The sequence below is a fragment of the Pleurodeles waltl genome, chromosome 12 (genome assembly GCF_031143425.1).
Source record: "Pleurodeles waltl isolate 20211129_DDA chromosome 12, aPleWal1.hap1.20221129, whole genome shotgun sequence".
NCBI classification, from domain to species: domain Eukaryota; kingdom Metazoa; phylum Chordata; class Amphibia; order Caudata; family Salamandridae; genus Pleurodeles; species Pleurodeles waltl.
In genome coordinates this window covers 619675898-619692639 of record NC_090451.1, presented here as the reverse complement: position 1 = coordinate 619692639, position 16742 = coordinate 619675898, and the positions used below count along the sequence as shown (strand labels likewise).

General features: G+C 46.1%; 1 protein-coding gene across 2 annotated transcripts in view; it reads left to right on the top strand.

Moving 5' to 3' along the window:
• The window catches only part of ITGA10 (integrin subunit alpha 10), a 285816-nt gene that overhangs the window by 156049 nt on the left and 113025 nt on the right, over positions 1 to 16742 (top strand). For both annotated transcript variants that reach the window (XM_069217945.1, XM_069217946.1), the window contains exons 14-15: positions 1760 to 1963; positions 15887 to 16017. In XM_069217945.1, coding sequence (XP_069074046.1) covers positions 1760 to 1963; positions 15887 to 16017 — 335 coding nt within the window. The remainder of the gene's footprint in view (positions 1 to 1759; positions 1964 to 15886; positions 16018 to 16742) is intronic.

Sequence of the window (16742 nt, the reverse complement as noted above, 5' to 3'; positions counted from 1 at the left end):
ATAGAGGTGAGAGAAGAGATGGCAGATTTATGATGCTGGTCAGAAGAGCTCAGAGGGCCTTGTTGGTTGAAGATGGGCTCTTGGAGATACTTGGGTTTGTTTGTGAACTGCAGGTGAAACAGTGGAAGGCTGAAGTGTGGAATATGCACAAATGGAAATGAATGACTTCTGGTTTTCTTTTTTTTCACTCTTGCTTTTGGCTTATGATGTTTTGCCTTCGTGAGTGGGCGTTGTTAACCCAGAGTGGTTAATTATCAGCAAGCCTTAGTACTGACCAGCTGTCCACTCTAGTGTAGCATCATTGAATGGTCTGCCAAGGCCCCAGAGGATCTCAGCATAGAGCCACAGCTGTCCTCATTGATGAGCAGGACCAGAACCTTGGCTTGATCACAAGAAAAGTGGAGGGAGATGCCTCACTTCTTGTGTGAATCACGTTATGATATGCTGGTAATCCATAGTGAGGTAGTGTGGATAAATATGCCACTTCAAAGACCTTTCCTGACTTTACTGGACTACTCCGAAGAGAAGTGCCAGAAAAATATAACTTCTAAGAAGATCATTACGATGAGAAGGCATCAGATTTATCAAGATTCTGAGATCTGCAGTCCAGTGGCGGCCCGTCCTTTAGGGCGGAGGGGCCATGCCCCCCCACCTTTTGCCCCTCATGAAGAGTGTCTGTCAGGCTGAACAAAGGTCAGCCTGACAGACACTCTCCATGTTCAGCTCAGGCAGCCAGGAGCAGACATGCGCGATTTGCGCACACTCCTGGCTGCCTGTGCTCAACTTTGCTGGGCTGAGGAGGTCACAGCTCCTATGGGCGTGACCTCCTCGGCTCAGCAAAGGTGCCTCGAGGCCATCCCCTGGGTGACAAGGAAAGCGTCTCCAATTGACACTCTCCCTGGGCGCTTCAGTTTAAGCTCTGAAGTGCCCAGGGCGAGTGTCAATCAGTGACACTTCGTCACAGAGTGGAGTGGGGTCAGCAGTCTCACTGACCCCATCCCACTCTGTGACGAGGCTATGACTGCTGCCTTCCCTCATTGGCTGACTTAGGTCAGCCAATGAGGGAAGGCAGCAGTCCCAACCCTCATGGGACCTGGAGGCTGAAGGTAAGTGCGTGTGTGTGTGTGTATGTGTGTGATGTTTTAAATTGAATGTTTGGTGCGTGCGTGCATGTTTGAGTGTTATGAGTGTTGTTAATGGATGTGCCTGCGTGTGTGCGTGTGTGTGTGAAAGAATGAGTGTGTGCGATCTTTTAAAATGAATGTTTGGTGCGTGCATGCATGTTTGAATGGTATGAGTGTTGTTAATGGATGTGCGTGCGTGTCTGTGTGTGTGTGAAAGAGTGAGTGTGTGTGTGTGTGTGTGTGTGTCCCGCCCGCCCCCCTCCCTCCTAAAGCTGCCGGCCGCCACTGCTGCAGTCTTGTTTACTTTTGTCCAAAGAGTCTCTCGGTGCAAATATGGGCTAAAATGAGGAATTACTATGAATTGGATGTGGTTCCCCTAGAAACTCCTTGCCGGTAAGGGATTCTAATGGTTCAACTTAGAAACCGGTTAATACGTCACCCTCCTAGTTATTGGGACACCATTATTGTTAAATCCGTGGATTATGGATTACCACCACATGCAGGGCACCCCTAATGAGGTCCTAACTAGCTGAACTAAAAAAAAACATTATATCAAAGAAATACATAGGATGTCTCATAATTGTCAACACTGCCCCTGGAGAAGGCGATCTCAGAACATTTTGGTTCACTTTTAGATTCTACTGACCTTCAATGGTACACTGAACGCTGAGAAGAGGCCGCAGGACTCACGCTTTGGTTACGCGCTAGCTGCTGTCCCAGACCTCAATCATGATGGGTTCAACGATGTTGTGGTTGGCGCTCCACTGGAAGACAACCACCAGGGAGCGGTGTACATTTACCATGGATCCTGGAGAACCATCAATACCAACTATAAACAGGTCAGAACGGAGTGCATCAATGTATTTACATCAACACCTACTATGGGTGCCACATGCGCTATAAATGTTTTGAACACTACTAAAGGCGTGCGTGCAAACTGACAGAAACTGAGTTTAGGTCAGTGGTAATGTAGACTGACAGATGTAGTTAAGGGACCTGTGGAAGTAAGATTACACCTGATTATGTGGTATGAATGACTCAAGTGGCAAGGGGAATGCAAGTTATGTGGCTTATTACCTCATTTAATACAAATTTATGGCCATATGTATCATTTTTCCAAATTGCGATTACCTAATTACAATTTTCTGTGAATGGCAATAGGTAATCGCTATTTGAATGTATTGTTTCCTAATGGGTTGCAAGTCGACCTACCTCATAAATATTAATGAGGCTGGTCGCAATTTGCAACCCATTAGGAAATGCAAAAATCAAAAGGATGGTGGCCTGCTGGACTCAGCAGACCATCATGTCTCTGATTGCTTCTAAATAAAGCAATCTTTTTTTTAAATGCAGCTCATTTTTCTTAAAGTGAATTGGGATGCGTTTAAAAAACGAAAGATGAAAAGTTTTCTTTTAATTCTTTTTTAAGAGTAGGTAGTGGTCCGTAGGCCCACTGCCTGATTTTAAAAAACGTTTTAGCTACCATTCACAAAGGGGAAGGGCTTCCTTGGGGACCTCTTCCCGTTTACAAATGGGTTACCACTTATGTCAAGTACATGGGAAAATGCAAATGTTTTGAACGGTAGCAAGTTACTGAATTGCAAATTGGAAATCATACATAGCAAAATGCATTTTTGTGGTTGCAAATGGCCCAATCAAGCCGTTTGTGACAGCAAAAATGCATGATAGATATGCCGCTATGTCGCACATTCTGTGAAAGTATGAACTATACAATTATAGCGCACAGAGATACTGATGGATTCCAATAAGTTAGATGAGTCAGACATTGTTTTAAAGAAATGTGAATATTCAGTAAATATTATTTAAAAAAATATTCACTAACGAATACCAATTGTATATTGAACATCAATGCTTTAAGTCTGGTAATTATTTTTACTTGTTTTGCTAAATGGCACTTTATACTGACACCATCAGATTTAAAAAGTGGAGCCAAATGTTTAGAAGTCTTTCAAATAATGTGCTCCCTGCTCAAATACGTGCTGTCTCGAGGACTTTGAATGTAAACATCAATTGACATCAAAAGTGACACAAAAGATTTTCACGAAAGGAACATCAGTGTGCTTAGTGTGTTATTTATTTTTAACATATTTTACTGAGAGGTCCTTGTAGATAAACACAACAGACTCAAAAATTCAATTTGTCTAATAGATTAGTTTAGTAGTCCTTCACGTTTTGTGTCTCCTGTTTACAAAACTGCTATTTTCAGAATATGAATGGAAACATGAGTTTACGTGAACAGTGAAACACTGCATTTTCACAGCAAAGAATGCATCACAGTCACCAGCCTCTTTGAGATACATCTAAATATATGGGGTTTCCTGCTATGGACAAAAGAGCTTCTCCAATCCACAAGGAGTTTACATATTTCAGGAAAATGAATACTTATTGAGTGATACTGTCACCTCTTTAATGTTCGAGTGAAGTTATAACAGCTGAAATATGAGCAGGCAACTTAAATTAGGCATGTAGCTACTTTGTATTCCGCATGCTACATTCTTAGTAACATTTGATTTGTTTGAACTAGACACAACATATCCTTTCAAATCTACGATTTATATGTTCAATTATGTACTGTTTCAAATACTTGATTATGTCACAATTGGAGCAGATGAAGATTAGCAGAACCATAATTTCAGTGATATTGACTATGATGTATTAAGAAATATGTGAACAACAATTCCTCCTTACTCGTGTTTTGAAGATACTACTCTTCTTTCAGAGATACACGGTAATTGACGGCCATTTCTGCTCCATAACCCCACGTAGAAAGCCTATTTCCCTGATTTCTGTAATAAGACTGATTCTACTCAGTTTTCTGTTCAGTGTAGGCATTGTAGTTGAGGTGAGGTTGATGTTGTTAGTCCATGATATTTTAAAGGTGCTAGCAGACTAATTTTCAGCACTTCTGTAACTTTGAATATGGGTGCAGAGCATTTGTGCCAAATTTCCAATCACAGATCCCCAGTAAATTGTACTTGATTTCAGAATTTTGGCCACACAAAATCCTCCATGTTATACCTGGAGATTATTCACAGCCAAAACAGTGCTGGAAGGAGAATATTGTGATGTACTAATGATAATGTTAACAAAGGCCATTATCACACATTATTACCCAATGCATAGGGGAAGTGAATCAGACACAAAAGATCCAATAATAAATCATAATGTTATTTTCCTTGGTGTATTTCACATCAGATTTTAATAAGACGTAATGAGCGACCAAAGTGGAAACCGGGTGTGAAACTCGCCTCTTCTTCCCAGTCATTGGGGGTTTCTTTTAAATCACCAACATATTGTCAGATTAACTCCAGCCTCCTGCCCAAGCACTTCACACATTTTATGAACATGTGTAGGAGGCTGGACTGGCTTGTAGTGAGTACCAAGGGGTACTTGCACCTTGCACCAGGCCCAGTTATCCCTTATTAGTGTATAGGGTGTCTAGCAGCTTAGGCTGATAGATAATGGTAGCTTAGCAAAGCAGCTCAGGCTGAACTAGGAGACGTGTGAAGCTACTACAGTACCACTTAGTGTCATATGCACAATATCATAAGAAAACACAATACACAGTTATACTAAAAATAAAGGTACTTTATTTTTATGACAATATGCCAAAGTATCTTAGAGTGTACCCTCAGTGAGAGGATAGGAAATATACACAAGATATATATACACAATAGCAAAAATATGCAGTATAGTCTTAGAAAACAGTGCAAACAATGTATAGTTACAATAGGATGCAATGGGGAAACATAGGGATAGGGGCAACACAAACCATATACTCCAGAAGTGGAATGCGAACCACGAATGGACCCCAAACCTATGTGACCTTGTAGAGGGTCGCTGGGACTATTAGAAAATAGTGAGAGTTAGCAAAATAACCCTCCCCAAGACCCTGAAAAGTGAGTGCAAAGTGCACTAAAGTTCCCCTAAGGACAAAATAGTCGTGTTAGAGGGAGAATGCAAGGAAAACACAAATCAGCAATGCAACAACGATGGATTCCTGACTGAGGGTACCTGTGGAACAAGGGGACCAAGTCCAAAAGTCACAAGCAGCTCGGAGATGGGCAGATGCCCAAGAAATGCCAGCGGTTGGTGCAAAGAAGCTCTTACTAGGCTGAAGAACTGTGAATACTGCAGGAACGACAAGGGCTAGAGACTTCCCCTTTGGAGGATGGATCCAACACGCATTGGAGAGTCGTGCAGAAGTGTTTTCCCGCCGGATGGACGCCAACAAGCCTTGCTACACGCAAATCGTGCGTTTGGCGTTTTTGGACGCTGCTGGGGCCCAGGAGGGACCAGAAGGTCGCAAATTGGACCTGCAGGGAGAGGGGACGTCGAGCAAGACACAGAGCCCTCACTGAAGCAGGTAGCACCCGGAGAAGTGCCAGAAACAGGCACTACGAGGATGCGTGAAACGGTGCTCGCCGAAGTTGCACAAAGGAGTCCCACGTCGCCGGAGACCAACTTAGAAAGTCGTGCAATGCAGGTTAGAGTGCCGTGGACCCAGGCTTGGCTGTGCACACAGGATTTCCGCCGGAAGTGCACAGGGGCCGGAGAAGCTTGCAAAGTCGCGGTTCCCAGCAATGCAGCCCAGCGAGGTGAGGCAAGGACTTACCTCCACCAAACTTGGGCTGAAGAGTCACTGGACTGTGGGAGTCACTTGGACGGTGTCGCTGGATTCGAGGGACCTCACTCGTCGTGCTGAGAGGAGACCCAAGGGACTGGTAACGCAGCTTTTTGGTGCCTGCGGTTGCAGGGGGAAGATTCCGTCGACCCACGGGAGATTTCTTCGGAGCTTCTGGTGCAGAGAGGAGGCAGACTACCCCCACAGCATGCACAAGCAGGAAAACAGTCGAGAAGGCGGCAGGATCAGCGTTACAGAGTTGCAGTAGTCGTCTTTGCTACTATGTTGCAGGTTTGCAGGCTTCCAGCGCGGTCAGCGGTCGATTCCTTATCAGAAGGTGAAGAGGGAGATGCAGAGGAACTCGGCTGAGCTCGTGCATTCATTATCTGAAGTTTCCCCAGAGACAGAGACCCTAAATAGCCAGAAAAGAGGGTTTGGCTACCTAGGAGAGAGGAAAGGCTACTAACACCTGAAGGAGCCTATCACAAGGAGTCTCTGACGTCACCTGGTGGCACTGGCCACTCAGAGCAGTCCAGTGTGCCAGCAGCACCTCTGTTTCCAAGATGGCAGAGGTCTGGAGCACACTGGAGGAGCTCTGGACACCTCCCAGGGGAGGTGCAGGTCAGGGGAGTGGTCACTCCCCTTTCCTTTGTCCAGTTTCGCGCCAGAGCAGGGGCTAAGGGGTCCCTGAACCGGTGTAGACTGGCTTATGCAGAATTGGGCACATCTGTGCCCAACAAAGCATTTCCAGAAGCTGGGGGAGGCTACTCCTCCCCTGCCTTCACACCATTTTTCAAAGGGAGAGGGTGTTACACCCTCTCTCAGAGGAAGTTCTTTGTTCTGCCATCCTGGGCCAGGCCTGGCTGGACCCCAGGAGGGCAGCTGCCTGTCTGAGGGGTTGGCAGCAGCAGCAGCTGCAGAGAAACCCCAGGAAGGGCAGTATGGCAGTACCAGGGTCTGTGCTACAGACCACTGGGATCATGGAATTGTGCCAACAATGCCAGGATGGCATAGAGGGGGCAATTCCATGATCATAGACATGTTACATGGCCATATTCGGAGTTACCATGGTGAAGCTACATATAGGTAGTGACCTATATGTAGTGCACGCGTGTAATGTGTCCCCGCACTCACAAAGTTCAGTGAATTGGCTCTGAACAATGTGGGGCACCTTGGCTAGTGCCAGGGTGCCCTCACACTAAGTAACTTTGCACCTAACCTTTACCAGGTAAAGGTTAGACATATAGGTGACTTATAAGTTACTTAAGTGCAGTGTAAAATGGCTGTGAAATAACGTGGACGTTATTTCACTCAGGCTGCAGTGGCAGGCCTGTGTAAGAATTGTCAGAGCTCCCTATGGGTGGCAAAAGAAATGCTGCAGCCCATAGGGATCTCCTGGAACCCCAATACCCTGGGTACCTCAGTACCATATACTAGGGAATTATAAGGGTGTTCCAGTAAGCCAATGTAAATTGGTAAAAATGGTCACTAGCCTGTCAGTGACAATTTGGAAAGAAATGAGAGAGCATAACCACTGAGGTTCTGATTAGCAGAGCCTCAGTGAGACAGTTAGTCACTACACAGGTAACACATTCAGGCACACTTATGAGCACTGGGGCCCTGGGTTACCAGGGTCCCAGTGACACATACAACTAAAACAACATATATACAGTGAAAAATGGGGGTAACATGCCAGGCAAGATGGTACTTTCCTACACAACCCCCCCCCCAAACGAAGGACAATAAGACTAGCCATTACCTGATGAGTCTTCATTGTCTAAGTGGAAATATCTGGAGAGTCCATCTGCATTGGAGTGGCTACTCCCAGGTCTATGTTCCACTGTATAGTCCATTCCCTGTAGGGATATGGACCACCTCAACAATTTAGGATTTTCACCTTTCATTTGTTTTAGCCAAAGTAGAGGTTTGTGGTCTGTCTGAACAATGAAGTGAGTGCCAAACAGGTATGGCCTCAACTTCTTCAGAGCCCAGACCACAGCAAAGGCCTCCCTCTCAATGGCAGACCAACGCTTTTCTCTAGGGGTCAACCTTCTACTAATAAAAGCAACAGGTTGATCCTGGCCCTCAGAATTAAGTTGTGATAGGACTGCCCCTACTCCTAATTCAGATGCATCAGTTTGGACATAGAATTTTTTAGAGTAACAAGGGCTTTTCAGGACAGGTGCAGAGCACATGGCCTGCTTCAGCTCCTCAAAAGCTTTCTGACAGTTTGCTGTCCATAATACCTTTTTAGGCATTTTCTTGGATGTGAGGTCATTAAGAGGGGCTGCAATGGAGCCATAGTTCTTAATGAACCTCCTGTAATACCCAGTGAGGCCTAGGAAGGCTCTCACCTGAGTCTGAGTGGTAGGGGGAACCCAATCAATAATAGTTTGGATTTTCCCCTGAAGTGGTGCAATCTGTTCCCCACCAACAAGGTGTCCCAGATAAACCACCTTACCCTGCCCTATCTGGCACTTTGAAGCCTTGATAGTGAGGCCTGCCTTTTGCAGGGCCTCCAAAACTTTCCAAAGGTGGACCAGGTGATCATCCCAGCTGGAGCTAAAGACAGCTATATCATCCAAATATGCTGCACTGAAAGCTTCCAGCCCTTGCAGGACTGTGTTCACCAACCTCTGAAAAGTGGCAGGTGCATTTTTCAAACCAAAAGGCATTACAGTAAACTGGTAATGTCCTCCAATGGTAGAAAATGCAGTCTTAGGTTTAGCATCTTCTGACATTTTGATCTGCCAATACCCTGCAGTCAAATCAAAAGTGCTTAGATACTTGGCAGATGCCAGTGTATCTATTAGCTCATCTGCCCTGGGTATAGGGTGAGCATCTGTTTTGGTTACCAAGTTGAGACCTCTATAGTCTACACAAAACCTCATTTCCTTCTTTCCATCTTTAGAATTGGGTTTTGGTACCAGTACCACAGGAGAAGCCCATGGACTGTCAGAGTGCTCAACCACTCCTAGTTCCAACATTTTCTGAACTTCTTGCTTTATGCAGTCCCTGACATGGTCAGGCTGCCTATAGATCTTACTTTTGACAGGTAAACTGTCTCCAGTATCTATAGTGTGCTCACACCAAGAAGTGGTGCCTGGCACAATGGAGAAGAGTTCTGAAAATTGTCCTAGGAGATTTATGCAATTATCTTTCTGCTCAGCAGTAAGACAATCAGCCAAAACTACACCTTCCACAAGAGCATCTTGTTCTGTGGAAGAGAAGAGATCAGGTAGAGGATCACTGTCTTCTTCCTGTCCCTCATCTGTTGCCATGAGCAGGGTGAGATCAGCCCTGTCATAGTAGGGTTTCAGGCGGTTGACATGGAGCACCCCAAGGGGACTCCTGGCAGTGCCTAAGTCAACCAAGTAGGTGACTTCACCCTTCTTTTCAACAATTGTGTGGGGTCCACTCCATTTATCTTGGAGTGCTCTTGGGGCCACAGGCTCCAAGACCCACACTTTCTGCCCTGGTTGGTACTGAACCAAAACAGCCTTCTGATCATGCCATTGCTTCTGGAGCTCTTGGCTGGCCTGAAGGTTTTTACTGGCCTTTTTCATGTACTCAGCCATCCTTGATCTGAGGCCACGTACATAATCCACAATATCCTGTTTAGGAGCTTTTAAAGGTTGTTCCCAACCCTCCTTTACAAGTGTGAGTGGACCCCTAACAGGGTGTCCAAAAAGAAGTTCAAAGGGGCTGAAGACCACTCCTTTCTGGGGTACCTCCCTGTAGGCAAAAAGGAGGCATGGTAGAAGGATATCCCATCTCCTGCGGAGTTTTTCAGGGAGTCCCATAATCATGCCTTTGAGAGTTTTATTAAATCTCTCCACCAGTCCATTTGTTTGTGGATGATAGGGTGTTGTGAACTTGTAAGTTACACCACACTCCTTCCACATGGCCTTTAAGTATGCAGACATGAAATTGCTTCCTCTGTCTGATACTACTTCCTTTGGGAAGCCCACCCTGGAAAATATTCCCAGGAGGGCCTTTGCCACTGCAGGAGCTGTAGTGGTCCTTAAAGGAATAGCTTCAGGATATCTTGTGGCATGGTCCACTACCACCAAGATAAACCTATTGCCTGAAGCAGTAGGAGGGTCAAGGGGGCCAACTATGTCAACCCCTACCCTTTCAAAGGGAACCCCAACCACAGGCAGTGGGATAAGGGGTGCCTTTGGAGTGCCACCTGTCTTGCCACTGGCTTGACAGGTTTCACAGGACTTACAAAATTCCTTTGTGTCCTCAGACATCCTAGGCCAATGAAACAATGGTACCAATCTGTCCCAAGTTTTCATTTGACCCAGGTGCCCAGCTAAGGGAATGTCATGTGCCAGTGTTAGGAGGAACTTTCTGTACTCCTGAGGAATCACTAATCTCCTGGCAGCTCCAGGTTTAGGATCCCTATGCTCAGTGTACAAGAGGTTGTCCTCCCAGTAAACTCTGTGTGAGTCACTGACATCCCCATTAGCCTGTTTGACAGCTTGCTGTCTGAGACCCTCTAATGTGGGACAGGTTTGCTGTGCCACACTCAGCTCCTCTCTGGCAGGCCCCCCTTCACCCAAAAGCTCAGCAGTGTCTGCTTCCAGCTCCTCTGGTGTAGGTTCTGCACAGGGAGGGAATTCTTCTTCCTCAGAAGTAGAATCCACTGTAGAGGGAGGGATAGTAGGAAGTGGTTTGCTTCTACTAGCCCTAGCTTTAGGGAGCACTTGGTCCATTGTTCCAGGATCCAAGCTTCCCTGTCCTTTTTGCTTTTTGGCCTGAGCCCTTGTCAAAGCAAAAATATGCCCTGGGATGCCCAGCATTGCTGCATGGGCCTCCAACTCCACATCTGACCAAGCTGATGTCTCCAAATCGTTCCCTAATAGACAGTCTACAGGTAAATCTGAGGCTACCACAACTTTCTTTGGACCAGATACCCCCCCCCCAGTTGAGATTTACAACAGCCATGGGGTGGCTTTGTGTTATGTTGTGAGCATCGGTTACTTGGTACTGGTGTCCAAGTATGTGTTGTTCAGGGTGCACCAGTTTCTCAATCACCATTGTGACACTGGCACCTGTGTCCCTGTAGGCCTGGACCTCAACACCATTTATTAGGGTTAGTTGCTTGTACTTCTCCAAGTTATGGGGGCAAGCAACCAAAGTGGCTAAGTCAATAGCCCCTTCAGAGACTAAAGTAGCCTCTGTGGTCTCCCTAATCAGACCAACCCCAACTAAATTACCAAAAGTGAGCCCAGCTACTCCCTTGGATTGGCTATTAGTAGGTTTGCTCCCACCACTACTGCTATTAGTAGGGACACTAGGTGTAGCAGTAGGGGTTGTAGTGGTAGGAGCTGTGGTGCCTTTCTTTGGACAACTGGGATCTGTTGTCCAATGGCCTTTTATTTTACATAAATAGCACCATGGTTTCTTTTCCTTGTTCTGATTAAAGGAGGATTTGGGCCCACCACCCCCACCAGAGTGTTTTTGTGGGCCTGATGAAGACTCATTTTTAGATTTGTCCCCACCCTTGTCAGAAGACTTACCATCCTTCTTTTTGTTGCCATCTTTGTCACCCCCTGTATGAACTTTTCTGTTCACTCTTGTTCTGACCCATTTGTCTGCCTTCTTTCCCAATTCTTGGGGAGAGGTCAGATCAGAGTCCACCAAGTACTGGTGCAACAAATCAGACACACAATTATTAAGAATATGCTCTCTCAGGATCAAGTTATACAGGCTGTCATAATCAGTAACTTTACTGCCATGTAACCACCCCTCCAAGGCCTTCACTGCCTGGTCAATGAAATCAACCCAGTCTTGTGAAGACTCCTTTTTGGTATCTCTGAACTTTATCCTGTACTGTTCAGTGGTTAAGCCATAACCATCCAGGAGTGCATTCTTAAGAACTTGGAAATTGTTAGCATCATTTTCTTTTACAGTAAGGAGCCTATCCCTACCTTTTCCAGTAAATGATAGCCATAGGATAGCAGCCCACTGCTTTTGAGGGACATCCTGTACAACACAGGCCCTCTCAAGTGCAGCAAACCACTTGTTAATGTCATCCCCCTCCTTGTAAGGGGGAACTATCTTATGCAGATTCCTGGAATCATGCTCTTTTGCAGGATGACTATGGGGAATACTGCTGCTGCCACCATGGGTATCTAAACCCATTTTCTGTCTTTCCCTCTCTATTTCTAAAGACTGTCTATCCAAATCCAGCTGTTGCTTCTTGAGCTTCAGTCTGGTTTGCTCCACTCTCAATCTATTGAGCTCCCTTTCTAACAATCTGTCATCAGGGTGGGTGGGAGGGACATTTCTAGATACAGAGGTATGATGGGAATGTACAGAAGGAGACCTGTCCCTTACAGAGGGCACCCTAACAGCTTGGCTACCAGTATAATGTGAGAGCACATCATCAGTATGATGTGATTCAACCTCTGTACCAACTATGCTAGACTGTCTAGTAATGGGCAGGCTGAGAAGTTTCTTTCCTGAACCTTTTCCTGGGGGAGTCCCTGGATCAGATTGAGAACCATTAGCTACTTTTTCTACAGATTGGGCACTTATGGCCTTATCCTGTACTCTAAGCATATTAATTAACAGTTCTAAAGAAGGATTCTTCCCTACACTCAAACCTCTCTCTATGCAGAGACTCCTTGCTCCTTTCCAGCTAAGGTGATCATATGCAAGTTTGGACAGTTCAACTTTTTGGCCTGTGCCAGACATTTTTTAGAGAGAGTTAAAGTGATAGACAAAGAGAAAAAAGTTTTCAGAACTTTTTGGAAAGACAGAAAAAACTTTTTAAACTTTTAAGAACTTTTTGAAAGTTTAGAAGTACTTTTCAGCACTTAGAAAAGAGTGAAAAGAGGAAATGCAAAACTTTTTGGCTATGTGTATATACACTGACCTTGTTTTGTATATTTTTCTCTTATGAAAAGTACAATGACAAGAGTGGTAAGTAGTCTCAAAGCACTTATCCCACCGCTGCCACCAATGTAGGAGGCTGGACTGGCTTGTAGTGAGTACCAAGGGGTACTTGCACCTTGCACCAGGCCCAGTTATCCCTTATTAGTGTATAGGGTGTCTAGCAGCTTAGGCTGATAGATAATGGTAGCTTAGCAAAGCAGCTCAGGCTGAACTAGGAGACGTGTGAAGCTACTACAGTACCACTTAGTGTCATATGCACAATATCATAAGAAAACACAATACACAGTTATACTAAAAATAAAGGTACTTTATTTTTATGACAATATGCCAAAGTATCTTAGAGTGTACCCTCAGTGAGAGGATAGGAAATATACACAAGATATATATACACAATAGCAAAAATATGCAGTATAGTCTTAGAAAACAGTGCAAACAATGTATAGTTACAATAGGATGCAATGGGGAAACATAGGGATAGGGGCAACACAAACCATATACTCCAGAAGTGGAATGCGAACCACGAATGGACCCCAAACCTATGTGACCTTGTAGAGGGTCGCTGGGACTATTAGAAAATAGTGAGAGTTAGCAAAATAACCCTCCCCAAGACCCTGAAAAGTGAGTGCAAAGTGCACTAAAGTTCCCCTAAGGACAAAATAGTCGTGTTAGAGGGAGAATGCAAGGAAAACACAAATCAGCAATGCAACAACGATGGATTCCTGACTGAGGGTACCTGTGGAACAAGGGGACCAAGTCCAAAAGTCACAAGCAGTTTGGAGATGGGCAGATACCCAAGAAATGCCAGCGGTTGGTGCAAAGAAGCTCTTACTAGGCTGAAGAACTGTGAATACTGCAGGAACGACAAGGGCTAGAGACTTCCCCTTTGGAGGATGGATCCCCCACGCCTTGGAGAGTCGTGCAGAAGTGTTTTCCCGCCGGATGGACGCCAACAAGCCTTGCTACACGCAAATCGTGCGTTTGGCGTTTTTGGACGCTGCTGGGGCCCAGGAGGGACCAGAAGGTTGCAAATTGGACCTGCAGGGAGAGGGGACGTCGAGCAAGACACAGAGCCCTCACTGAAGCAGGTAGCACCCGGAGAAGTGCCAGAAACAGGCACTACGAGGATGCGTGAAACGGTGCTCGCCGAAGTTGCACAAAGGAGTCCCACGTCGCCGGAGACCAACTTAGAAAGTCGTGCAATGCAGGTTAGAGTGCCATGGACCCAGGCTTGGCTGTGCACACAGGATTTCCGCCGGAAGTGCACAGGGGCCGGAGAAGCTTGCAAAGTCGCGGTTCCCAGCAATGCAGCCCAGCGAGGTGAGGCAAGGACTTACCTCCACCAAACTTGGGCTGAAGAGTCACTGGACTGTGGGAGTCACTTGGACGGTGTCGCTGGATTCGAGGGACCTCGCTCGTCGTGCTGAGAGGAGACCCAAGGGACCGGTAACGCAGCTTTTTGGTGCCTGCGGTTGCAGGGGGAAGATTCCGTCGACCCACGGGAGATTTCTTCGGAGCTTCTGGTGCAGAGAGGAGGCAGACTACCCCCACAGCATGCACAAGCAGGAAAACAGTCGAGAAGGCGGCAGGATCAGCGTTACAGAGTTGCAGTAGTCGTCTTTGCTACTATGTTGCAGGTTTGCAGGCTTCCAGCGCGGTCAGCGGTCGATTCCTTATCAGAAGGTGAAGAGGGAGATGCAGAGGAACTCGGCTGAGCTCGTGCATTCGTTATCTGAAGTTTCCCCAGAGACAGAGACCCTAAATAGCCAGAAAAGAGGGTTTGGCTACCTAGGAGAGAGGAAAGGCTACTAACACCTGAAGGAGCCTATCACAAGGAGTCTCTGACGTCACCTGGTGGCACTGGCCACTCAGAGCAGTCCAGTGTGCCAGCAGCACCTCTGTTTCCAAGATGGCAGAGGTCTGGAGCACACTGGAGGAGCTCTGGACACCTCCCAGGGGAGGTGCAGGTCAGGGGAGTGGTCACTCCCCTTTCCTTTGTCCAGTTTCGCGCCAGAGCAGGGGCTAAGGGGTCCCTGAACCGGTGTAGACTGGCTTATGCAGAAATTGGGCACATCTGTGCCCAACAAAGCATTTCCAGAGGCTGGGGGAGGCTACTCCTCCCCTGCCTTCACACCATTTTCCAAAGGGAGAGGGTGTTACACCCTCTCTCAGAGGAAGTTCTTTGTTCTGCCATCCTGGGCCAGGCCTGGCTGGACCCCAGGAGGGCAGCTGCCTGTCTGAGGGGTTGGCAGCAGCAGCAGCTGCAGAGAAACCCCAGGAAGGGCAGTATGGCAGTACCAGGGTCTGTGCTACAGACCACTGGGATCATGGAATTGTGCCAACAATGCCAGGATGGCATAGAGGGGGCAATTCCATGATCATAGACATGTTACATGGCCATATTCGGATTTACCATGGTGAAGCTACATATAGGTAGTGACCTATATGTAGTGCACGCGTGTAATGGTGTCCCCGCACTCACAAAGTTCAGTGAATTGGCTCTGAACAATGTGGGGGCACCTTGGCTAGTGCCAGGGTGCCCTCACACTAAGTAACTTTGCACCTAACCTTTACCAGGTAAAGGTTAGACATATAGGTGACTTATAAGTTACTTAAGTGCAGTGTAAAATGGCTGTGAAATAACGTGGACGTTATTTCACTCAGGCTGCAGTGGCAGGCCTGTGTAAGAATTGTCAGAGCTCCCTATGGGTGGCAAAAGAAATGCTGCAGCCCATAGGGATCTCCTGGAACCCCAATACCCTGGGTACCTCAGTACCATATACTAGGGAATTATAAGGGTGTTCCAGTAAGCCAATGTAAATTGGTAAAAATGGTCACTAGCCTGTCAGTGACAATTTGGAAAGAAATGAGAGAGCATAACCACTGAGGTTCTGATTAGCAGAGCCTCAGTGAGACAGTTAGTCACTACACAGGTAACACATTCAGGCCCACTTATGAGCACTGGGGCCCTGGGTTACCAGGGTCCCAGTGACACATACAACTAAAACAACATATATACAGTGAAAAATGGGGGTAACATGCCAGGCAAGATGGTACTTTCCTACAACATGCACATACAATGTCACAATGCATAACAACTGTAAACAGTTGCCTTGGGATATCACACAGTGGGACGGAGATTTGTTAGGTATTCGGTAACACAAGTGATGTCATAAACACAGGTTCCTCTTTTCTCTCCTCCTGGTCCCAGCGGATAGAAGCTTCTGCACTCTCCGAAGGCCTGAGTTACTTTGGGCGCAGTGTGTCTGGACAGATTGACTTGGATGGAGATGAGCTGGTGGATCTTGCAATCGGGGCTGATGGAGCGGCCATCTTGCTCAGGTAAAGCATCCAATTGTAATTCGTTTTAAACATGTAAAACTAATAACCTGAATGTTTTTGGAGCAGCTGTTATTTTACGCCTGTTGTGGTTTGCCTACAGTATTCCCACAATACTGTACTTCCACCACCGTGCAGCACCTTCACCTTCTTGTTTGGATACCTTCAATAGAATGTTTAGGAACTACTGCACTATCACGTCTAAACCTACCAGATTATGTTTGTTTCACCTTGTTGTATCTAATTATTTGAGTCATTCTTAAGGGCATCACATTTGATTTGGAGGGCTTTCATTTTAGCACAATGTTGCTGGACTGTAAGAGTAGGAAAGTGAGCGTGCAATGCATAATCAATATAATTTAACCATAGAGAGCATTAGACGACCACTGATTAGGGGCCTACACCTGGTGGCTGTGTTGGGCAATTGGGTTACTGGTTGAGGGGGTGAAACTCTACTCAAGCACTAACAACAATCTCTGCCAGGGTATAACACAATCACACCCCCAAACTAACCTGTGGTACATTGGCACAAAAACAGTCAGATGTGACTTAAAGGCAATGTGTAAAGCGTTATTCAGTACTTCAAACAGCAATAAAATTGAAACACAACACAAACAAATTCCACAGCAATTTAGGAAAATAGAGTAAGCCCAAGATGTGCAATTTTAAAGGTTTAAGTGAAAATGGTGCTAACAGCATAAAGCACAAGCTGTGGTTATCTTGTCACA